Consider the following 25,591-nt stretch of genomic DNA (forward strand, 5'->3'; position numbering starts at 1 on the left):
TCTGCTACATTTTTAACTTCCAATCATCAAAACCCAATTTTAATTAGCCCACCTAATTGTTAGCCTCCGAATTGACAATAGCCAGAGCATGGAAAAACAGTTAACATTCTTCTCTGAAGTTGAAATCAAACTGGCACTTTTTTAACGAATGAAAAACTGACTAGTAACCTTATGGATACATGTGACAAATTTCCTAAGATTTGGAACCCATGGATCACATACTGTCACCCAACCCTTTCTCTCTCTTATTATTCTGCCCACAAACCTTCTTCCTGTCAACTGTAAACTTTGAAATCCTTTCCACCCTTTTTTTTTTTACTCCTAACCGCACAGCCAAAAAACAACCCATGAAGTGACGCCATTTGTATCCTAAATACCAAGCATTTAGATACAGAACACTGCTTATTTTGAATATTGTTTTGCTTTTTTTTATAATTGATTGCAAACCTTGTACAATTGCTGGATTCTTCTGCTAAAATTATTAAACACTATTGCAGTGAAAATGTGCACTCCTAGTGAGGACAAATGATGTGTATCATAATCTATGATGGGTATAGAAAATTGTAATTGTGGCAATGCATAGGCAACTTTCTTATTTTATGAGGATATGTTCTCCCACTGGCACGCAGACGAAGTGAGGGAAAACATTTCATACGCAGTCATAAAATTCCAAAAGCACTACTAAACTTCTCACTTTATTCAAAAATATAATTTTTATTCTAACCATCTTCTCCATCATTTTTTTTTCCTTTTTGGGGGGGAGGAGCTTTAACACTCTTTTGTGTAGCTTCATGTTCTGAAACCTGTCCAAAAGGAAAAACGTAAGGAGAAGCATTCTAGTTAGAATAGTCTGTGATGGCAGTGATGTTGCAATGGTTGTCATAGCTATGGACATGCCCACCATCAAGTGGTTGATGGGGCAGAGCATCCTGATACTGTATTTGCACTTCCAAACTCATTGAGTGCCCCACTGTCTACCTAAACAAATTCAAAGTTCACCAAGCAGATGTGCTAAATTCTTTTTGTATCAATACAATTTTATTAAGAAAATGAGCTTGATTCTTTGCTGCAGAATAACCGCATAGGGAAGCTGCTGAGCAGGTTGAGTGACTCTTCGGTATATGTCTCTTCTGCCTGGCCATTTCACGACAGAGATGACCAAAAAAGGCATCGCATGGAGATGCATACCTGATCCCTACACCAGCCCTTCGTCTTCACTGCACAGCTAAACAGTGGGAGATCTAGCACATCTACCTAATGTGCTCTGTAAATTCACAGTGGCACAGTAGGGTGGTAAAATGGGGGCAACAAATGCTGTTATAGGGGCCTCCTGTCTTTGATTTGCAGCCACCTGTACCTATCTCACTAGGTGATGGTGACACAAATGTGTCTGTCCCTGCAAGCGGCCCTCTGTACTGAAAGTCAACTCCAAAAGACCCAGAACTTTCATGTATGAGGCTGAAAATAACCTAATAACCTAATTGTTCACAATAAGTTGTATTCCACTGCATGGCATGTATCATACTATTTGAAAAACCTCTGATTCAATAGAAGTATAGGAATTTTCATGTAACTAATATGTAAGGTAAATGTTGTTATTGATTTACTGGGTCAACTATTTTAGTTTATTTTTAATATTGTAAAACATCAGTTGGTAGTCTTTTATTTTCTGTGATTGTTAGCCTTTGTTACAGAGCTTTTGCATAGGAAGGAAGCAATTTTTTTTTTTGCATAAGTAGTATGCACTGAAATGCCAGCACTATATTATTATATTATACAATGTAAATGTATCTGGATAAATTTGTTGCCAAAATGGGGCAATACATTGTATAGCTGTAACAGCATTTTTGAAGACGGTGCCTGCATGGATTATTTGGTATATTTATTTGATGCATGGATTGAGGGCATTTCCAAAAATAATGGGATGTCACTGGGTTTTGGAAAATGTGTATGGCTAAAAACTAGTGGTGCACCGAAATATCGGCAACCGAAATTTTCGGCCGAAAATGGGTTAAAGATGCCGATACTAAAGATGGCCGCCGCGGGGGCAGCACAGGTTTCAAAAGACCTGCCTCTGGCCAGCAGGCCAACCTCCCGGTGATGTCACTACTACTACTACGATGTGCATGAATGAACTAAAACACCGGGCTGGCGGGCGAGCGAGCGGCCGCTAATAGCTGTAACTATGTGAGTGCTTCACTTCCCTATCAGGCGGATATCTCCGCTGACAGGGAAGCGAAGCGCTCACATAGTTATAGCTATTAGCGCCCGCTCGCCCGGTGTGTTAGTTCATTCATGCACATCGTAGTAGCAGTGACATCACCGGGAGGTGAGCCGCCGGCCAGAGGCGGGTCTTTTGAAAGGAAGGACACAGGAGGAGCCTAGTGAAAGTAAGGAGATTGCATTTGGATGGTGAGGGATGCTGAGGCGGGGGGAAGCTGAGGTGAGCTTACCAATGGTATTAGTATTATGCAGCATGAAGGGGTAAATGTATTGCCACTGCTGGTCACTGATGAATTAGTGACTGACCAGTGGCAGTTAGTTAACCCCTTTGTGCTGCATTAGTGCAACTAGTAGCAGTGCAACCAGTGTTAATTAACTCTGATACTGGTTGCACTAATGCAGCACAAATGGGTTAATTAACTGCCACTGGTCGGTCACTAATTCATCAGTGACCAGCAGTGGCAATACATTAACCCCCTCATGCTGCATAATACAAATATCATCATTGGTAATTAAATTAACCACTATACTGCGACAGGGTGGCAGCTACAGGTGTGTGTATGCCCCTGTTCTATCTATTTTAAAATCATTTGGGGGGAAAAAGTAATTTTCGATTTCGGTTTTCGGCAGGGCATCCTGCATTTTCGGTTTCGGTTTTGGCCCAGAATTTTCATTTCGGTGCATCCCTACACAGATCATTTGATTTTCCATATAAAAGGGTGGACTTTTTTTTTCTTTTTTACTTTTTTTTTTACTTACTTTTTTTTTTTTTGGATAGTATAATTGGGTGAAGAAGTCTACATTTTAGTCACTGTATGGATTTCCCATCTAGTTCCTAAATAACTTAGAACTGTGCCTCTTTATGGCTATCTTTTTTTCTACTAAGTCTTGAAAAAGATCAGGTTTGTCTAAATAAACAGCCTTGTTTTATGAATTTCTGCACACTTTGCTTACAATCCTGTCTCTTCTGTGCATTTTAGCTGAAGACGAAGAAGTGGAAAATGTTGATGTTTCCAGTCTGCCTGAAGAGGTGCTGCGGAACATTGAAGCTGACAGCTACTGGTGCATGAGCAAGTTGCTTGATGGCATTCAGGTAAATTGATTCCCCCTGTCCTCATGCATTCCCTATAACTGATTTATTTCATGAATTTGAGCTACTGCTGGGGCCCTAAGTGGAAGAAAAGTGTAAGCCAGGAAATAAATACTTAGGGGAAAAGACTGCTCCATTGAGGAAATCTGTCTACTTTTTGTTATTATTCCTGGCTTATAAAATGACAAATGTGCTCACTTTGCAACATTGCTGTAGAGAGTAAGTGAGGGTTTGGGTTCAGGCCCCAGGGACATTGACATAAGTCTCATGATATTAGTGAAGACTGCAATCACTTGCATTGTATCAGGTGGATTGTTTGAAGTCTGTAGGTAATTTGAGGTTACATTTTTGAGATCTTTCCCTTGAGACATTACACCTGACACAATTGAAAAACACTGCATGAATTTCGACTACAAAAGATGATAAACTGTCTGCATTTCAAGTATGTATACATAAACGCTTTACAGTAAGTAAAGGATTTTATCTTCAAACTTTCAGAGGTATAATTTAATGGATTCTTTTTAACAACATAAATATAAATACACAAACAAATGAAATAAATGAACACTATCTGGAAGAATGTACTAATTAAAGTTTTGATTAAAAACAGGGAAGTTGCAATTTTTAAGGTTTGCTAATCTAGTATTTACTATTTGGTTTAGTAAACTAGAGCTACAATGAAACAGTACTATAAAGCTATGCTAGATGGCAGTCTAGCAAATTTGCAAAGTCATTATTATGATCATGGTTTAAGGGTCTATTCTATTGAGACATGTGTGTTACATTGATGAACAATTGATCCATTTCAGCTCTGGCCATTTTTTGCTGTTTAGCACTGTGCTACTTTAACTGGTAATTGCGTGATCATGTAATGCTGTACCCAAACAAAATTGTAATATTTTTTTTGTCACACAAATAGAGCTTTCTTTTGGTGGTAATTTATCACTACTGGGTGTTTTTTTTTATATTTTATAATTTAAACTAAAAAAGACCAAAAATTTTGAAAAAAAAAATGTTTCTTTCTGTTATAAAACCTATCTAAGGCTCCGTTCACATGTCAGCGTATGGATCGCGGGCAGAACCGCTGCAGTTCTGCCCGCGATCCGGAGATTATTGCAAATCGCATTACGCCTGTGCGTTGCCCGTTGATTTTCAATAGCCCCCCAAACGCTGAGCGATGTTGCCGCGATTTCCGCCTGCCGAATCGCGGTAACATCGCGCAAAAAAAATCGCGGGACGCAATACGCTCCAAAGAAGCTCTTGTACTTTTTTCAATCAACGGGCAACGCACAGGCGTCCCGCGATTTGCAATAATCTCCGGATCGCGGGCGGAACCGCGTCGGTTCTGCCCGCAATCCATATGCTGACATGTGAACGGAGCCTTATAGAAAAATAAAATGTCTTTATATATTTTGGTCAAATGTATTCTGCTACATGTCCTTTGGTTAAAAAAAAAAAAAATCCCAATAAGTAATTATTGATTGGTTTAGTGAGTTATAGCGTCTACAAACTATATATATATATATATATATATATATATATATACTGGATTTTTATTTTTTATACTAATGGTGGTGATCAATGCCTTGCGATAGTGCAGCTGGCAATCTTGACACTATATGAGGCTGGGGGGGGGGGGACTGACTGACTGCCACTGACATCACCAGTGACATTAATACATTGTTCAATGCTAATAATATGCGCTGCCAGTGTACTAATTACACTTGCTGGGAAGGGGTTAACAACTAGGGTGATCAAGGGGTTAAATGTGTGCCTAAAAAATGTTTAGTGTGTGTAACGTGAGCTGCTTTTTTTTTTTTTTTTTTAACTAAGCAATGTGCCAGTTCTTACTCCTTCCTTGCAGGGAAAAAAAAACAGCACATCACTGCTGACAGTAGAGAGCCCTGTGTTGTTTACCTACACTATCTGCACTACTACCCTATCACTACCTATGCTATCTTCTGTCATTCACTCAGATGATCAGTGGTTTCCTGCCATAAATCATTGGCTGATCAGCTTGTGCTATGGCAATTGGCAGCGCAGCTGCCATGGCTCCTACCCGGAAATTCTAAATCCCATACATGTACATGACCCTAAGCAGCATAATTGTGGTGGATGGTCCTGAAGTGGATAAAGCAGGAGTGTTCGCTTAACCACTTACGCCTCGGAGGATTTGGCTGCTAAAAGACCAGGGGGTTTTTTGCGATTTTTTACTGCGTGACTTTAACGGACAATTGCGCGGTCGTGCGACGCTGTACCTAAACGAATTTGACATCCTTTTTTTCCCACAAACAGAGCTTTCTTTTGGTGGTATTTGATCACCTGTGCGATTTTTTTGATCATGCGCTATAAACAAAAAAAGAGCATAAATTTTGCAAAAATAACAATATTTTTCACATTTTTTATATGAAATTCCCCAAAAAAAATGTAAAAATCAAAATTTTTTAACATTTTCAGCCAATATGTTTTATGCTACATATGTTTGGTAAAAAAAATCACAAAAAGCGTATTTTGATTGGTTTGCGCAAAAGTTATCGCGTTTACTAACAAAGGGAAAGATTTTTGTCATTTTTGGTGTGTTTTTTTAACGCGTAATGGCGGCGATCTGCGATTTTTTTTCGGTACTGCGACATTGCGGCGGACAGATCGGACCCTTGACTGACATTTTTGACACTTTTGGGGGTACCAGTGACATTACTGCAGTAAACAGTGCTATAAATATGCACTGTTACTGCAAAAATGACACTGGCAGGGAAGGGGTTAAGGGGTTAACTGTATTGGAGAGGGAGGGGTTAAGTGTGTCCTAGGGGTGTGCTTCTAACTGTATAGGGACATGGCTATTGGTGTAAAAACAAAGATCAACGGCCCTACATAGTAGAACCGTCTGATCTTCATTTTTACATCAGGGAGAATGACAGGCGGCATGTTTACATAAGCCGCTCCGCCTTTCTCCCTTCACCGGAGCGATCGTAGTGTGACCGGTGGACATCGGGTCCGCCGATCACACGCACTGACTTGTCAGTGAAAGAGCCGCGGCGGGCGCGCGCCCGCCCGCAATTGGCTCGCAAGTCAGTGACAGGCGAGTGACGTACCTATACGTCACTCTGCCTGGCCGGGGCTGACCGCCGCAGTATATAGTCGTGCGGCGGTCGGCAACCGGTTAATGCACAATAATGCATGGTTGCAGAAAAATAACACACTATAATGCAATATTTATGTGTGTGTGTTTGTATATACACTGAACATAATTATAAATGCAACAATTTTGTTTTTCCCCCCATTTTTCATGAGCTGAACTCAAAGATTGAAGACTTTCACTATGTACACAAAAGGCTTATTTCTCTCAAATAATTTGGCTAAATCTGTGTTAATGAGCACTTCTCCTTTTGCAGAGATAATCCATCCACCTCACAGGTGTGGCATATAAAGATGCTGATTAGACAGCATGATTATTGCATAGCTGGCCACAATAAAATGTGCAGCTTTACTTGTTGGGGTTGTTGGGGGAGGGGGGGGGGGTCTGAAAACCAGTCAGTATCTGGTGTGACCACTATTTGCCTCATGCAGTGCAATACATCTCCTTCGCATAGAGTTGATCAGGTTGTTGATTGTGGCCTTTGGAATGTTGGTCCAATCCTCTTCAATGGCTGTGCAAAGTTTCTGGATATTGGCAGCACCTGGAACACGCTGTCGTATATGCCGATCCAGAGCATCCCATGCTCATGCTCAATGGGTTACATGTTCAGTGAGTATGCTGGCCATGCAAGACCTGGGATGTTTTCAGCTTCCAGGAATTGTGTATAGATCCTTGCAACACGGGGCCGTGCATTATCATGCTGCAACATGAGATGATGGTCGTGGATGAATGGCACAACAATAGGCCTCAGGATCTCATCACGGTATCTCTGTGCATTCAAAATGCCCTCAGTAAAAGTAAAGCGCTTCCCTGAGACGGTTTCTGACAGTTTGTGCAGAAATTCTTTGGTTATGCAAACTGATTGTTTCAACAGCTCTCCGGGTGCCTGGTCTCAGACGATCTTGGAGGTGAAGATGCTGGATGGGGAGATCCTGGGCTGGTGTGGTTACACGTGGTCTGTGGTTCTGAAACACTTTTGGAGATGGCTTATGATAGAGAAATGAACATTCAATTCACAGGCAACAGCTCTGGTGGACATTCCTGCAGTCAGCATGCCAATTGCACGCTCCCTCAAAACTTGCAACATCTGTGGCATTGTGCTGTGTGATAAAACTGCACATTTTAGTGTGGCCTTTTATTGTGGCCAGCCTAAGGCACACCTGTGCAATAATCATGCCGTCTAATCAGCATCTTGATATGCCACACCTGTGAGGTGGATGGATTACCTCGGCAAAGGAGAAGTGCTCACTAACACAGATTTAGACATATTTGTGAACAATATTTGAGCGAAATAGGCCTTTTGTGTACAAAGAAAAAGTCTTAGATCTTTGAGTTCAGCTCATGAAAAATGGGGGCAAAAACAAAAGTGTTGCGTTTAAAATTTTGTTCAGTATGTGTGTATATGTGTGTATATATATGTGTGTGTGTGTGTGTGTGTGTGTGTGTGTATATATATGTATATATATATATATATATATATATATATATAAAATAGAATTTCTGCACAAACTGTCAGAAACCATCTCAGGGAAGCTCTTTACTTTTACTGAGGGCATTTTGAATGCACAGAGATACCGTGACGCGATCCTGAGATTATATATATATATATATATATATATATATATATATATATATATATATATATATATATATTTTTATATATATATATATATATATAATCTCACACATACAGTAATGCATGGCTGTGAGAGCTTTGTCACTGCGCTAAGAAACCTCAGCCAAAATGAATAGCTGTTGTAGGTTGTGGGTGTTAAGACCCATCTTCCCTGCCGTGGCATGCATGATATCCAAACAGTAAATTATTTTTTTTTAATTTGGACTGCAATTTGCAGGTGGATTATGATTTGTTGCTCTGAACTGAACCTACGTAGTATTTTCCCTCTGATTTTATAGAATCTAGTTTTGTGATCTCTGCTGGTCCTCTGACCCAGTGCTGGATTCAGCTATAGTTCTAAATACTAATAGTTCTCCCTTTGTTGTACCAATTGAGTTATTAATATAATGTCTTTGTTATCTATAGGGTTTTTAATGCTAATAAATATGCAGTGTTGGTGTGAAGCATACTGTATATATGTTAAGTATTTATATTTTATATTTACGAGTAGGGATGCACCGAAATGAAATTCTTGGCCGAAGCCGAAGCCGAATAATAATGAAATGCTTGGCCGAAGGCCGAATACCGAACGCGGTGTTTTGCATTTTTTAACATAAAATATGCCCATTAGCGTGCCCCTTAACATAAAATATGCCCATCAGAGTGCCCCTTAACATAAAATATGCTCATCAGAGTGCCCCTTAACATAAAATATGCTCATCAGCATGTCCCTTAGCATAAAATAAGGGGCACGCTGATGGGCACATTTTATGTTAGGGGGCACTCTGATGGGCACATTTTATGTTAGGGGGCACGCTAATGGGCACATTTTATGTTAGGGGACACGCTGATGGGCACATTTTATGTTAGGGGGCACTCTGATGGGCAAAACAAAACATTTAAATCAGCGTTGCTCTTAACATAAAATATGCCCATTAGCGTGCCCCTTAACATAAAATATGCCCATCAGAGTGCCCCTTAACATAAAATATGCTCATCAGAGTGCCCCTTAACATAAAATATGCTCATCAGCATGTCCCTTAGCATAAAATAAGGGGCACGCTGATGGCCACATTTTATGTCAAGGGAGCACTCTGTTGGGCACATTTTTTTTCTTTTTTTTTTTAAGGGGCACTTTATAGGGCACTCTAATGTAATGAGCATGGCAAGTGGCAACAACATATGGCAGTCTGCACACTAATGCTTGTGCAGCTACCGTATTCTCCCCCAAATGTGCTCAGCTCCACATACCTGAACTGCAGCCAGGTCGGAGCCAAAAGCCGCGAACAGGGGGGCGGGGCGTGCACATAGTGTCACGCTCGCTGGACCTAGTGTGAAGGAGCCGCAGTCAGGAGCAGGGGGCGGGACGTCACACCCCCTACTCGCGGCTGGACAGGACACCGGCGGTGTGTGAGAAGGGAGCCGCAATGAGGAAGGGGAGCGGTCCGGGCGGAAGCTGACATTGTTCGGCACAAAATTAGAGTGATGTCCTTGAACTCTGGCTTAACATTTGATTGAGGGGTAACAATAGCATCTCCTTCCTTTCTGGAATAATGCTGGATTCCTTACATTTTTTACTGATGTGTAGAAAATCTTTACTGTAAATAACGTAACCTATTGTTGTATAACCTCAATACTTCTCTTAGTAGTCACCCCTATAGCTTTTATCTTGTTTTGTATATTTTGTATATATATATATATATATATATATATATATATATATAATTTTATGTAGGGAATAGAGATTGGGCATTACCATTAACTTGTATAAAGCTGAGGCAGATCTGCTGTAACAGGTAAGTAGTATTGAAGTGAGGTTAGAAGCAGAATTGTTTTCACTTGAATTCCAATACCAATATATTTGTTAATGGAAATATAGGATATGTGTTTATGGGGAAAAAAATGATCACCAGAGGCTCTGGATGTCATTTTAGTGTGTGTGTGTGTGTGTGTGTGTGTGTGTGTGTGTGTGTGTGTATATATATATATATAAACTTTTTTTCTTGACTGAGTTGAATTTACATTTGCAGTTGCTTTCACATGCTTTCTAGTGCAAAACGAAAGCACCACAGTGGTGTAAGCTTGGCTCATTGAAATACATTTGTACTTTGTTTAAAACTTTTCTGTATGGTAGGCACCTTTGGCTGTGCACATGGGTCAGCATGGGCACCCTGATCGGTCAACAGCTACACAGCCCCATACGCAACAAGCTGCGATGCACTATGTGTTCTAAAACCTTACCATCAGAACCAACAATAATTTGTCAACTATTTGAGTTACAGGAGCTCTTCTATTGCTTCAGACTACACAGGCCAGTCTTTGCTCCCCCTGGGATTCAGTCAGCCTTGGCCACCCATGAACCTGTCGCCAGTTCACTTGTTTCCTTCCTTGGGTCACTTTTGATAGGTCCTGACCACTACAGACTGGGAACATCCCACAAGAGATAACATTTTGGAGATACCCTGACCCAGTCCCCTAGCTATTACAATTTGGCCCTTTTCAAAGTCGCTCAAATCCTTATGCTTTCTGCTTTAAATCATCAACTTCAGGGACAACATGCTCACTTGCTGCCCAAATTATCCCACCCATTTTCAGATGCCATTGTAAAGAGATAATCAATGCTACTCATTGTATCTGCAAGTGGTCATAATGTCACGGCTGATCAATGTATATATGTAAATGACACAAAATAAACGCTTCATGGGTCCTAATAATAGTATGTTTAACCACTTCCGTACTGCTGGATGTCATATGACGTCCTGGGCTTTGAGTAGGGATATCTGAATGATGCCTGCAGCTGCAGGCATTATTCAGATACCATTTTTTTTAGCTGGCGATTCTCTTCACCATAAGAACAATCATAGCTGCCGCTTGATTCTTCTTACAGGCGGTGGGAGGGGATGGCTGATGACCAGATGGTCCCCGACCGTCTTTATGACTCTCAGGGGCCCGGACAAGACGTTACACCCGGCCTGTCAGTTGTAAATACTGCCGTGGTCTCGGCTAGAAAGCCAAGAACGTTTTTTTTTTTTTTTTTTTTTCAGGCTTTCCAGCCTGTAGTAGAGATCTGAGGTCTTATTGACCCCAGATCTCTCCTTAAAGAGGACCTGTCATGCATTATTCATATTACAATGAATATTTACATTCTTTGTAATAGAAATAAAAGTAATAAAAAAAAATAAAGGGAAAGTGTAAAAATAAACAATAAAAAAATAAAAATAAAAGTGCCCCCGTCCCCATGTTCTCGCACGTAGAAGTGAACACATACGTATGTCGCGCCCACATATGTAAACGGCGTTCAATACACACATGTGAGGTATCACATCAACGTTAGAGCGAGAGCAACAATTGTAGCCCAAGACCTCCTCTGGAACTCTAAACTGGTAACCTGTAAAAAATTTTAAAGAATTGCCTATGGAGAATTTGAAGTACCGAAATTTTGCGCCATTCCACAAGTGTGCACAATTTTAAACCGTATCTGTTTACTCGGCGTGACATCATCTGTCACATTATATGACAAAAATTGGGCTAACTTTAGTGTTTTGTTTTTTATTCATTAATGCATTTTTAAAAAAATAAAAATGCGTTTAAAAAATTGCCGCGCAAATACTGTGTTACATAAAAACTTGCAATGACAAGTGGTTTTAAAGGCGGGCATTTTTTTACCCTAATGCATTGCCTGCATTAAGGTAAAAAATGTCTCATTTGTTGAATCCCCACCTCCCAAAATACTTCTGTGAGTCCTATCTCTATGGTGAGAGCAGTGGGAGCCATTGACTCCTTCTCCTGTCAGTAAAATCCTGTGAGGAGGGAGCAGGGTGCGGAGCCGAGCTGCACTGTGTATGTCTATAGATACTCACAGCCTGGCTCGGGAGCAAACCCTCAGGTGCGCCCCCATAGGAAGTGACTTACTATGGGGGCACACTTAGAAGAGGAGAAGCTTAGAGTGCCAGCAGAGGACCCTAGAAGAGGACTGTAAGGTAGGTATAACATATTTGTCATTTTACAAAAAAATAATAATAATAAATTAGGCTTTTTAATCACTTTAATACCTTATGGTGGAATACAAAAATAATAATAATAAATTAAGCTTTTCAATCACTTTAATACCTTATGCTGGAATTCAAAGGCTAACGGTTAAAAAATGTATTACTGATACATTTTGAAACAAACAAAAAGAATGCTTTGGGGCTTAAACTACCCTGTTTTACAATAAAATGAAGTGGCATACCCCCAGTAAAATAATATAATTAATACCTAGCTTTCCAGTAGGTAGTGTGTTCAGTCTGGTATTGAATCTGATACCTCACTTCCTTCTGAGCTCAGTACTTCCTCCCACCAACCCTCCATCACTGCAGAACATAGCATAATGTAGAAGATTACTGGGGGAGCCACAGAGTACAGTGAGAGATCAAATATTTGTAACATGTAGGTATGTTTAATATTAGTGGTGGCTGTAGCTGTGCAAGAGAGCAAAGTTTGAACTTGTCACTTGTAACCGTGGAAATGGTGCATTTTATCCCTTTAAATTGAGTCTAGCGTCAGGTTGGATTGCGCTTATCTCTCATTTTGCTGTCCACCAGGATAATATTAATGTAGTGGGGCCATATGAGAGGTCTTTTGTTCTGTGTTTTACAATTGTTCCTTGGCTAGTTTGGTTATCTGGCTTTTACTTGTTTAGTTATCCGTAGTAAGCATGACGTTAGGGATTCGATTTTCCTCCATTTGGGTAGCTTCACAATAGATGGTGGTACTTCGTTGAGTGACCATTCCAGTGCAGTCCCATGACAAGATATATAAACAGTGTTTGCTGCACTTAACTAAAAAACAATATAAACAATAAATAGTATCTAAAATAGCAGTCAGCACATTAAGTTGGTAAATCTCAACTAGAAACCAAAAACGTGAAAGAGTGTGCAGTGCTAAGTTAAAACACATGTGGGCCAAAATTATAAAGTCCAAAAGTCTCTGTTGTGGTGCATATACATGCATTCACATTCCAAAGTGAAAATCCCCCTGGACACAAATGGGAAATAATCCCAAGTGGTGGATCCCTTAGGAAAAACAGTCATATGAATGGATGGTGACTGATGGATAGTAGTGCAGAACAGGGAGAAGCATTCACCAAACACCCAAAAGTGTGTCCGCTTACCAGAAAGCGTGGATCCCCATAACAGAGATCTACACTGGATCCAATGATAACTGAGAATCCTGGGCGTAATTCTCCACAGCACAGATGGTATCCACTCCCCTTAGGTACAATCACCTTCCAGGTGTATGGGTATAAGCGCCAAAAGTGTAAACTTTGCAGAGTTCCACACTAGAGCTATTCACCTCCAAGTAGCGATCACACCGAAAGCAGAAAGGAGCCTCTCATAGTGTAGTATGCAGACACGAATGATTTAATAAAATAAATTCACTCACATGTACAAAGCAAACAGCGCAGCATAAATCACATACAGGTGTTCCGTTGCATGGTGGGTATAAATGTGGACAGCAGACAGCCCGACCTCAGCCAAGGTAAATGTCGGAGAGACCTCACGATAAACCGCTGCTTTGCGCACTTGAAAAAAGTACTGGATGCAGGACTTTTTGCTGGGCAGCGTGAAGCAATTCACCACTGTGAATGAACTTTATTGACATTTCTGTGTGAAATTTCAATAATGATCATTAAAAAGAAAAGTGAATAGTGCGATGTGCCCAGATTCGGCACTGTGGTTATCCTGCGAAACTGCACTGCACACCAGCTGCTGCTGCTGGCTGGCAGCGGTTGGTATGAATGGACCCTTTATCTTTGCTTTTTTTTTTTTTTTTTTTTTTTCTGCATTTCGTATGTTGCTGCTTCTCTTCACTACTTCTGCGTGGGGTTGCACTTGAAGTCACTGCCCAACTTTCTGACTTGAAGTTCCTGGGAAGTGGGTTGAAAAATGTAATGGGCTGCAAAAAGTGAGGGGGCTAAAGTTTTTAGTTGTCGTAGGTGCAGAGCAAAATACTTATAAAAGCCCTAAGAGGACTGACGAGCAGATCCCAGAGGAGATGGTGCCATCAGCATGCTGAAGCATCCTATAGCCCCTGCTAAAAGGTCACTGACGTTGGGTGATCAGAAACACCCACTTTATTTTAAAATTGTATTGAAGATGGTGTTTTTAAAACTCCAAATTACTAGTGGGGAGAGGAGATTTTTTAAAATGTGTATGGCTTGGTGTTGTACAGCTTTTCTTCAATACAGAAGAGGCCAATGCTCGGTTCCATGTACAGTATCTCACAAAAGAGAGTACACCCCTCACATTTTTGTAAATATTTTATTATATCTTTTCATGTGACAAGACTGAAGAAATGACACTTTGCTACAATGTAAAGTAGTGAGTGTACTGTATGTATTTCAAAACTAAATGTTCCAGTTTTACCTCAAGTGTACTTTAAAGAAATGGCTTTTTGTTGTGTAAAAATCTTAAGTATTTTGACAACCTTTTAAAGGAAATAATTATTTTCCATCCCAGCTGTCAAAGAAAATTGTTGCATTTAAATATATAAAATGAACATGCTGATATAAGAAAATGCCAAAGCATTATCAGAATTCATGTATTAATACTTTTTCTGTGATGGATTAGTTCACGTTTTCAGAGAAGGACTTTGGGCTAATTAAACATTTATTGAATTTTTCTTTAAAAAATCTCATCATGAACTATACTAATCTTTGGGCTCCTGAAAACTATTAATAATATTTAAAATGAGTATATGACAAAGGTAAGTGTTTATTTTAACACCCTGTTATTGATTTATATCTTATTGAAAACTTGCTGTTTGTCATGTTCCAACAGCATCAAAAGCATGCAATGTAACTGACCTTACACCTTGAATCATGGTGCACTGACTACAGAACAAAACATCAAGAAAGCATTCATTTTAAAGTCATAAGTGCACTTGACATCAGGAAAGGGGCAGAGGTGATGTGACTGAAATGTAAATTTTACCTGGTATCATAGCTGCATTGTTATTTGTTGTTTTATTACTATTGAGTCTCTTAGCTTCTATTATGATAAGCTGTGGATTTAAATTGCTTAATGCCCATCTCCTGGCAAAGCCTCGCCCCACCTATTCATTCGTTATTTAAATGGTAAATAAGTTCTGAAAACTTTACTACTCGCCTAACTCTCCCATCCTAGTCGTTTGCTGGTGCGTCTTCTGGTAGTGACATCCAGTGTAACCAGCACTGCTGTTTGTGCCCACACTGACTGATCACCATTTTGTGACATCATAATGCAACTACAATATTCTGTATGTTAAGAAAACCCCCAATATGGACAGCCAATAACAAGTGTCAGACAGAAAGTATTCTGGGCTTTTCCTGTAGGTATTTATTTAAACAACCCCAAAAATTGGTTTTAGGGTGGGGCAATTTTTTTTTTTTTTCAAAATGAGAAACCATTGAAATAAATATATTTTAATAGTCAGTGAATACCAACCCAATACATGTTATTTATTTTTGGATGTAGTGTGGATGGGTTCAAACCCATGTCAAGATTTAATTTATTTTGTCCACATTAGGGAAATTGACCCTTCCTGTTTTGTCCTGATTACCATTTTCACTGGGGCAGAAAGGTAAGTGGGACATTTGCTCCTGTGACATCTGTCTTGGAGGGAATTTTCTCCCACTTGAGAGTGATACCTTCTCATTTTACTGAACAGAAAGTGAAAGGAAATTTCTTCAACTGGTTGCTGGCAGAAAAAACCTGACAGGGATTCTAAACGTCCACTAAAAAAATAAAAAAAATTAATCTGCACCAATTCAACGCTCACGTTGTCATGGTCTTTCTGATACAGTGCAGAACAACAAGGGCCCAGTGACATACCAGGAGCAGGGCATAGTTCAGGCTGTCAGGGAAATTAGTTATAAGGCAAGTATTCTTCTACTTTTCCATTTGGAGACTGCCATGTTAAACCCCTTCCTGTAGAGGGCATTTTTCAATTTTCAGCACTGTTAGTATAACAATTACTTGCTGAATAAACCGTAGAAACACCCAAAAAATGATCTCATTTTTGAAAGAAAACACCCAAGAGTATTTTTAAGTCTTTAAAAAAAAAAAAAAAAATTATATATACAAAGTTGTTTATTAATAAGCTATTAGTAACATATTATATGTGCATAATAAGAATAACACTCCAAAACACATTTTGCTACTACTCCCGAGTATGGCGATACCACATGCTTGAGACTTTCTTTCAAAGCTTAGCCACATAGAGGGAGCCACAATCCAAAGAGAACCTTCAGTCTTTCAAGGAGCATACATTATGCACCTAATTTCCTGACTACCTGTTACATTTATGGAGGCCCTGGACAGTAGAAACACCCACAAAATGACCAAATTTTGGAGAGTAAACACCCCAATGGATTTTTTAAGAGACATGATGAGTCTTGTGAAGATTACATTTTTTTTTTTTTGCCACAGGTTTTGGAAAATGTGGAAGTCAAACTAATTATTATTTTATTTTTTTACACAAAGATATCATTTTAATAAGATATTTCTCACACACAAAATAAACATACTTGTACTTAGAATTTAACCCTGAGTATGAGGCTAGCACATGTGTGAAACTTTTTCAGTGTTTGGTCTAATTATCTACCAGACATTGTATTTTGTATATCACAAAAAATTAACCAATATTTTATCAAAAGCAGTGTACTGTAATGGCCGCCTCTGTACGAGTGGACAGGGAATATAGCTTAGTGTAGTGTAATGCCACATAACAGTCCCTGTAACTATAAGCCAGGAAAACCTTACTACTACTTAAACTACTACTAAGCTTACTATTACTCTATGTGGCTGCACCCCAGAATGCCAAATTCACTGGCCAGGAAGTACATGAGGCTGAAAAAAGGTTCCTGTGATTCCAGAAGTTTAGTTGTCTACAGAATGGCTAAAACTGGTGTCTCTCAGGAACACAGTCAGTGAGGCATGCAGGTGGATCAGTTCAGGCGCAAACATTGGCGTGGTCAGCAAAGAAGCAAAGGATCTGTTTAGGTGGCAGTCAAAACATGGTCAATAAACATGCCAGGGACAGTACAGGTGGCAGGCAGAGGCAATACTGAACTGGTGTGGTGGGGATCAGGAAAACTGTTGCTGACTGCACTGGCTCTGGTGACACTGTACTGAAGTAGCAGTGATCAGGGCCACTGTTGATGGCTGCACCTGGCTATGGTGACACTGGCAGTAGTGTGGCTAGTGATCAGGAATATTGTTGCTGGTTGTACTGCTTTGGTCACACCATCACTGATGGCTGCACTGGCCCTGACAACATTGCCACTGTTGTGGTGGCGATCAGGAACACTGTTGCTGACTTACACTAGTCTGATGACAATGAGACTCCTGTAGCAACGAAAAGGGGCAACTCTGCTGGCTGCATTGACTGTGGTGCACTGACAATAGAGTGGCAAAGATCAGGAACACTGGTGATGGCTGTGACAGACGGGCTAGTGTAGCTGTGAATGCCGTTGCTTGATGCACTGTTCTGATGTGATTGTGATCAGGAACATTGTTGCTGGCTGCAGTGGTTTGGTGTCACTGTCACTGAAGAATGCACTTGTCTGGCATTGGTGTGGCAGTCATCAGCAACAGCGTTGCTGGCTTACACTGGTCTGATGACCCTGGGGACTGATGTGGTAGTGATCAGGGACACTCTTGCTGGCTGCATTGGCTGTGGTGACACTGACAATAGAGTGGCAACGATCAGGAACTTTGTTGCTGGCTCCACTGGTCTCGTGACACTGAGGCTGGTGTAGCTGTGATTGGGTACACTGTTGCTTGCTGCACTGGTCTGGTTTGATGGTGATCAGGAACATTTTGCTGGCTGCAATGGTCTGGGGACACTGTACTGGTGTGGCTATTTGATCAGGGACACTGGCTGGCAGCACTGGCATACAGTGTCACCAGAGCAGCCTACCACTAGTTGGCTAGTACAGTGTTGAAGGCAAAAAAAGCTCCTGTGATCACTTGGGGAGACACTCTCACAGGCAATCAGTGTGAGAAGAAACAGAGCGATAGCTGCAATAAGAAGCTTTTGTTTATATATGTTGATCATTGTGATTTGTTCATTGGCCATGTTAGCATAATCAAACATTTAATCTTTGCAATAAAAGAAGTTACCCTTTCTCTGTATTGTTCTTGTTTTTTCAGGTATGCTCATGTCTCGTATAACTTTTATAGATTCATGGCCATTCTGTTGTCTTGAGAATACAGTTGACTATTGAACAAACATATTCATACCAGCCATAAAGTTTTCAGGTCTTCTACTGCCTATAATACATGCATGTACCCTGTATGTAGCACAATAGAAAACAAATGCCACGCCATTTTTTTTCTACTGCTTTGAGATCAATATAACCCCCCCCCCCCCTCTTTCTCATTAAAGCGCAGAAAAGTTGGGTATTAGGGGGTTGAATTACTAACTGGAGCTGGAACTATGAGGTATGCATATACCGTATAATAGTTCATATTTACTTAACTTTTCTTGTCGAAGGAAAAAAAATAACTTTTTTTTTTTTTTAAGAAAAAAAAAACAAAAATTTTTATTTACCATGTTCAGTCCTGTACAATACAGAATTCCCCAGCATTTAGTCCTACAAATAAACAAAGATGATGTTTCTGAGAGATTCTGAACTGTAAATAACATATATAAGGAAAACAAAATTTACACGTGAAAGCTGAACTTGATGGAAACATCAAACAATGAAGTTGAAACAGAGTACGGTCTTCAAGTTATTTCTAATTCCATTCATATTGGTAAATTATTACATTTTTCTTCTGGTTCAACTCTGAGTATTATTTACATGGACATTCAAAAAGATTATATATGGTCTTCTCTTTCTTCTAAATTGTAAGTCCAGCCATGTCTGCTCTTGGCTCCTCAATACTATTCCAATCTTCTAAGCATCACACAATGATTAAACTGCAGACATCAAGATTCTGGGTGTAAAGTGTGTGCACATAAAAGTGTGCCTTTGCTTTACATAGATTGCCCTAAAGCTATTGTCGGTTGCAATAAGTGGCTTCTAAAGAGCCAGTAACTCATTCTGTCTGGCTTGCAACCTGCTGCCAACTCTACAATATAGGAAAAGAGATATCCGCACTAAGTAATATACCATGTCACGTACTAATGGTATCTGTGATTGAATCTATCACAGACTGTAGCATAATGGTGAATACACAATGTTTACTACTGTGCTCACACTGCCATTCCAGCAAGATTATATACTGTGTGTGTGTGTATATATATATATAAAATGGATTTGAGCATTTTTACACAGAAAGTACATTTTAAATATTCCTCTGCAGCTGTTTTAGCATTCACAGTGATGATATTTTTACCTTCCTGTACTGTTACGCTAGTTTAAAAAACTTAGTTGGTATGGCATATCAGCTCCCGGATCTTTAATTAATATTGCCCATCTCTCATCGTATGTTGTCATTGACTGCACAAATTTAAGTATGATTTTAACATTTATTAAATTGCATTTTAACTAGTCTTTTTCCTTTTTATTTTATTGCTGATTCTTTTTCTGAATATTGTATTTCAAGTCTATTCAAGTGCCTGTACAGATTGTTTGAGTATCTTGTTTGCATAATTACTGTAACTTGGATTAACCACCTCAATACCTAACACTTTCACCTCCTCCTGCGCAGGCCAATATTCAGATTTCAGCGCTGTAACACTTCCGGTTTACTCAACTACCAACAGCGCCGATTAAAAAAAAAAAACTGCCAGTATTCAAAAATGCAGATTTTGGCGTTTTGAATATTTTGAAGTGCAGTGTAGGGGTTTGGGGTCTTTTAAACCCCAGATCCCTCCATAAAGAGTACCTTCCACAGCCGGTTACTGTCACAAGGGATGTTTACATTCCTTGTGACAGCAGTAAAAGTGATCAGATTTATTTTAATTTTTTTTTAAATTGTCAAAAATAAAACATAAACAAATAGGAAAAAAAATGTAAACCGCCCCCCTCCCCCCCATCCCCATGAGCTCACGCAAGAAAGAAACTGCATACGTAAGTCGCTCCCGCAAATAAAAATGACATTTATATCACACGTGAGGTATCGCCTTGATCATCAGAGCGAGGGCAGAAATTATAGCATAAGATCTCCTCTGTAAATCTAAATTGGTAACAGTTAAACAATTTTTTTAAAGCGTGGCCTATGGAAATTTTAAAGTATCGTAGTTTGTTGCCATTCCACGAGTGTGCGAAATTTTAAGCTAAAACATGTTAGGTTTCTATTTACTCGGCGTGACATCCTCTTTTACAATATATAAAAAAAATTGGGCTAACTTTACTGTTTTTTTTTTTATTTTATTCAGTGAAGTGTTTTTTTTTCCAATAAAATTGCGTTTGAAAGACCACTGTGCAAATACCATGTGACAAAAAATATTGCAATGACCGCCATTTTATTCTCCAGAGTCCTTGCTAATAAAAAAAAAATGTATATATATTTATACTGTATATATAATGTTTGGGGGTTCTAACTAATTTTCTAGCAAAAATTACTGTAAACAACGTCAATATTTGTTCACATTTGTAACGTTTTTGTTTTCTTGTTTTTTTTTTTTTTTTACAATTTTTTTTCTTATATACTTAGATTAAAGCAGTACAGTGTTACCATCGTGACACTGTACTACTTTAGGGAAGTGATCAGGATTTTTATTTTTTTTTTGTTTTCACACTATGATTGCTTATAACAGTAATGGCCACTATTATAAGCAATCATTGTATTAATGGCATCCATTCATTCATTGTGTACTATTGTGAAGCTGTGTTTGACCACAACTATCACATGGTACAGATAACGCATGAATACAACACCTGATAATGTCTGACGAAACGCGTTGGATGGTGCTTTAAGCGTCATTTCGTCGGATAGCCTGGTTCCTGGAACGCACGACACCCTGGAGATTGTACCCGTACATGCTCGGTTTTTACGGCATGATTGTAAGTGTGCATTTAGCTGCTTTTAATTTACACTATGGGTTGTTTCTTTTGTCTACCCATCCATATGTGAGTACATCCAGAGATCCATCAACCAGACAGATGAGGAGTAGGAGGAGAGAGGATCTAAATATGGCTTATATCTAAATGCACTTTACCCCTGCAGGGGTGCGACTCTGTGGTAAGTGTGGACCCGAAGAGAGGAGCACGAGTGAACATCACTTATCCCACACTGTTTATTGAGGCGCAAGTCACCTTTTCTTTTGTTTTTTTTTTCTCACTTGTCACTTTTTGATGAAGATGTTTACAGCATCTCACAAAAGTGAGTACACCTCTCACATTTTTGTTAATATTTTATTATATCTTTTCATGTGACAACACTGAAGAAATTACACTTTGCTACAATGTAAAATAGGGAGTGTACAGCTTGTGTAACAGTGTAAATTTGCTGTCCCCTCAAAATACCTCAACACACAGCCATTAATGTCTAAACCCCTGGCAGCAAAAGTGAGTACACCCCTACGTGAAAATGTTCAAATTGGGCCCATTTTCACTTCCCGGTGTCATCTGACTTGTTAGTGTTACAAGGTCTCAGGTGTGAATGGGGAGCAGGTGTGTTAAATATAATAAAATATTTACAAAAAATGTGAGGAGTGCAGGTTGATCTACATACTAAGGACTTTGGTTTACACACTTTGAATTGTTTTTTTTTTCATACATATTTACTGCACTCATAAATATATATATATATATATAAATGTGTCTTTCAAGGATACCACTTATTTGTTTATTCACAGGGTTTACATGATCTGTACATGTTGTAATCACTTTAATTAATGGTTTTAAAAAAAGGATTGTATTTTTACACCTTTAGGATTATTGTTGTATACATCTTTGGCAGCACCACTTTTTACTTCCCTCCCCTTTATACTTTTATTCCTGATCTCCCTCTTGTGTGGGATTTCTGAGGTAGGCAGCAACCACTCCCCAATTACCATAGTGCGGAATCCCCAATCAACCATTCACATGGTACAGATACACTGTGATTGGCCCAGTCTGTACCATATGATCACTGTGATAAGTCACAGAGATCAGCGTAATAGTACACAATGAATAGCTATGAATTAAAGCCATTCATTGTGTACAACTGTCATGACATGGTACTGGCACTGGCCTGGTACAATGATCTGTTATCTGCATGACAGATCACATCTGTGCGGCCTCTAGAGCGCACATGAGGTGCATGTCTGGGAGGAAATCATATGACCTCTACCCAGGATTGGAGAGCTCCCACTCAGCTGTCATTCATGTATAGCCCTGGCGGGAAGCGATTAAGAGAGGATAATGCACGTGCCACCCAATTGACCTGCCAACCTCTCTCTTTTCAAATAATTTTATTAATGGTGTAAAGGAAACTGTGGAGAAAAAAGACATAGTAACCTTACCCCCATATTCCACATTACTGGGCATGTTGCCACTGTCCTTATGATACGATTCCTGGGGAATGCAGAACAGGCAAAATCTCATAGGAAGACAGTCTTGTCCATTGAAAGAGCATTTCCTTGTTAGATTTTGGCTTCTCTATATTCCCCAGTATCTAGCTGGAAAGAGCATGGCCTCACATCCTTGCCAAATATAACCCCTAACTCTTTTCTTACAAGTACATTTTACTAATAGTAGGAGATGTGTAAAGTAGCAGGAATCTGCTGTAAATTTAATCTAGATGGCTAAGCCTTCCTCTAGAAAAGCCATTTTCAACCATGGTTTCTCCAGAGGTTGCTAGGGGTTCCTTACATTGTGAAAGACATCCCATTTGATGTTGCCTGCATGGTTCTAAGGCCAACACCACTTGGCAGAACAAGCTGCATGAACCCAATGATTGTTTTAGCAAGGGTGATATTTTTACCACCACTGTAAGAGGGTACATTCTTCCTACCAAGTCACCAATGTAAGGGGTATTTTTTTTCTTCCATCTGACTAACTAGGAATTTGTTTTTGAAGGGTTCCCTGAGACCTATAAATTATTTCAAGGGTTCGTCTGCCTTAAAAATGTTGAGAAAGGCTACGCTAAATATTTCTGTATGTTCTGGCACTTTTTAAGGATTTTCTTTTTCCTCATTGGTCTTCGTATTTAGTGAAGCTAGAGAAAAAAAAAAAAAAAAAAAACTCAACAATACTTAGCTCTAATAGTTTTGCAAGACCTGCAGTTTTGTGCAGACATTTTTATGATTGTCAGTCAAGGTCCTTGTGTTAATGGAAGATTGACATCTATCTATATTTTTAACAAAATAAAATAAACAGCTAGAATCATAACAAACTGATTCAATACTATATCGACAGCACCTAGAAGGTGAAATTATAATGACATTGAGATCTTAATTTTGCTACACTTTAAAAAAAAAACAGTCATCCATCTTTTTACACTGCCATCATTGATCCAGGATTGTATTGAATGACAAGGGACCATGTACGCAAATTGATATTGTCCTTGGCGAAGCCATGTAGACTAATATTTTCATAAGATCAGCTCATAAGAACGTTCTTTGTCTTAAAGGGATGTGAATTCCGAATTGCATCTTGGATACAAGAAAGAGACAATTATTATGTTCATAGCTTTAAAGGTATTTTAGGAAAGATTATAGGATCTAAAAGGAATTGTGCATACACAGGCATTTCTGATTTTGTTCTGAGATGAATATGTAAAGTATTTTTAATGTATACAGAATGAAGTCCTTGATTTTGTTATCTGCATCTTCTAGAACAATACATATTGGAAGTCATCTCATTCTTATTTCAAAATGATCTCAAATTGTATTGAATTTCCTGCACAACTGCAGGTAGCTTGTTGTAAGGTTTTTTGTACCCTAATATTTTCATGGCACATTCCATGGCCATTGTAAATACACAGCCAGACCTCTTAACACCGAGACCTTTGTGTACTTTTAAAATTCATGTTAGCTTTCTTTATCATCCATTGGGGAATGCAGGAAGCAAGAATTCTTAAAGCAGAGCTTCAAAGGGGAAATTCTGATTGAAGTCTTAACCCTCCCTTATTTGGCAGGTACAGTTTTTTCGGGATGGGGGGGGGGGCAGGGACCTAGTTTTGACAGGTACCCACTCCCACTTAGGCAATCTGAACAGAAGTTCTCCTCTCCCCCTCCCCGCAGTCTTCTGGGACACATCACTGGTTCCAGTAGACACCGGGACCGTTCACAAAGTGCAGCACTGTTTGCACATACATAGTGGGCAGCCAGCTGTGAAACCGCAAGCAGCCCAGCTGGCTGCCCATAGTTAAGATGCCTGCACCAGTAACTCAAAGGCTAGTATAGAACTAGCCTGGGTGAGGACAGTGCTGAATCTCTGGACAGGTAAGTGTCCTGCTATTACAAGTCAGCAGCTACAGGATATGTAGCTGCTGGCATTTATTATTATTTTTTTCCCAAAGTGGAGAACCACTTTAAATACTCATGATATAATGTCGGCAACAGAAGTTGGGACACTAGCAAACAAACATTAATACCAGCCCCCATAAAACGCTGCCTCTGACCATTATTCTTTGTCATTCAGCAGGAACTGGCTGAATTTTGATCCATTTATGGGCAGGCTGGTTGTACTGAAGTTTATCGGTCTATCTTTTTCCTTGTGATTACAGTGTTTGCAGTTGCAAATAATGAGAAACTCCTGCAATACTATTGACCATAGATGATGTCATGCTTTAAGTGACATGATGGAGCTCGAGTAGCTATACTTTTTTACGGCCTGAAAGTGAAGTGACCCAAACTCAATTGACAGACACCGCTCAAGGCTGCACCGGGTCCTGTTCTGTAGCAACTGCATGGAGTGCAGGCAAAGACAGCTCTAGTCATCTAAGGGAAAATTCCTGGAGATCTCACATCTCTGCAAAGCCCATGGCTGTCATACACCTTATTACGGGATTTTAAAGAGATGTGCGACTCTCAGGACTTTTCTATTAGAAAGAGAAGTCATTTAGGTAAGTTACTTAGTCATACAGTACAGAACACAAAATATTTTGTCTTTAACCATGGGTTATATTGCAGCTACCTTGAGGTGATTGGACACAACACAAAAAAGAAATCTGTAGAGACATACACTATATAACTCCTCCCACTTCTAGCAAGCCTCATATTTTTGCTTGTGTCCTTAGGTGATGGGCTTCTTCTTTCTACCGAGAGAAGATTACCTCTATGGATTTTTTTTTTCTCTAAAATGATTCTTCTATTGAGATTTCTGGTTTCATTGTGGGCACTGCAGTATCTAATGCAGCTTTTGGATTGGTTGACTCCTTGGCTGATCCTTGGGGGCTGTACCTGAATCCTGATTGCAGGAAGATGTGGGGCCTGTAATGTTGCTTCAGGCACTAGATCCTGGACAGGTATTCCCCTTGCTACGTGGTGCCACAGGTTAGGTTAGCTGCAGGGTGCTACAGATGTAAAGCTGACTGCCAGCAGCAGAACCCTGTCCCTGGAGAAAATATAATCATAAAATGTGGCACTTATGGAGCAAAAACTTATAATGTCTCACATTTCCTTT

At 39.5% G+C, this 25,591-nt stretch overlaps 1 protein-coding gene across 1 annotated transcript in view; it reads left to right on the forward strand.

Moving 5' to 3' along the window:
• The window catches only part of TBC1D22A (TBC1 domain family member 22A), an 860,932-nt gene that overhangs the window by 388,053 nt on the left and 447,288 nt on the right, over positions 1-25,591 (forward strand). Inside the window, exon 9 of the mRNA XM_082254309.1 lies at positions 3,204-3,316. Coding sequence (XP_082110435.1) covers positions 3,204-3,316 — 113 coding nt within the window. The remainder of the gene's footprint in view (positions 1-3,203; positions 3,317-25,591) is intronic.

Source organism: Pelophylax lessonae (assembly GCF_965119305.1).
Source record: "Pelophylax lessonae genome assembly, chromosome: 4".
NCBI lineage: Eukaryota > Metazoa > Chordata > Amphibia > Anura > Ranidae > Pelophylax > Pelophylax lessonae.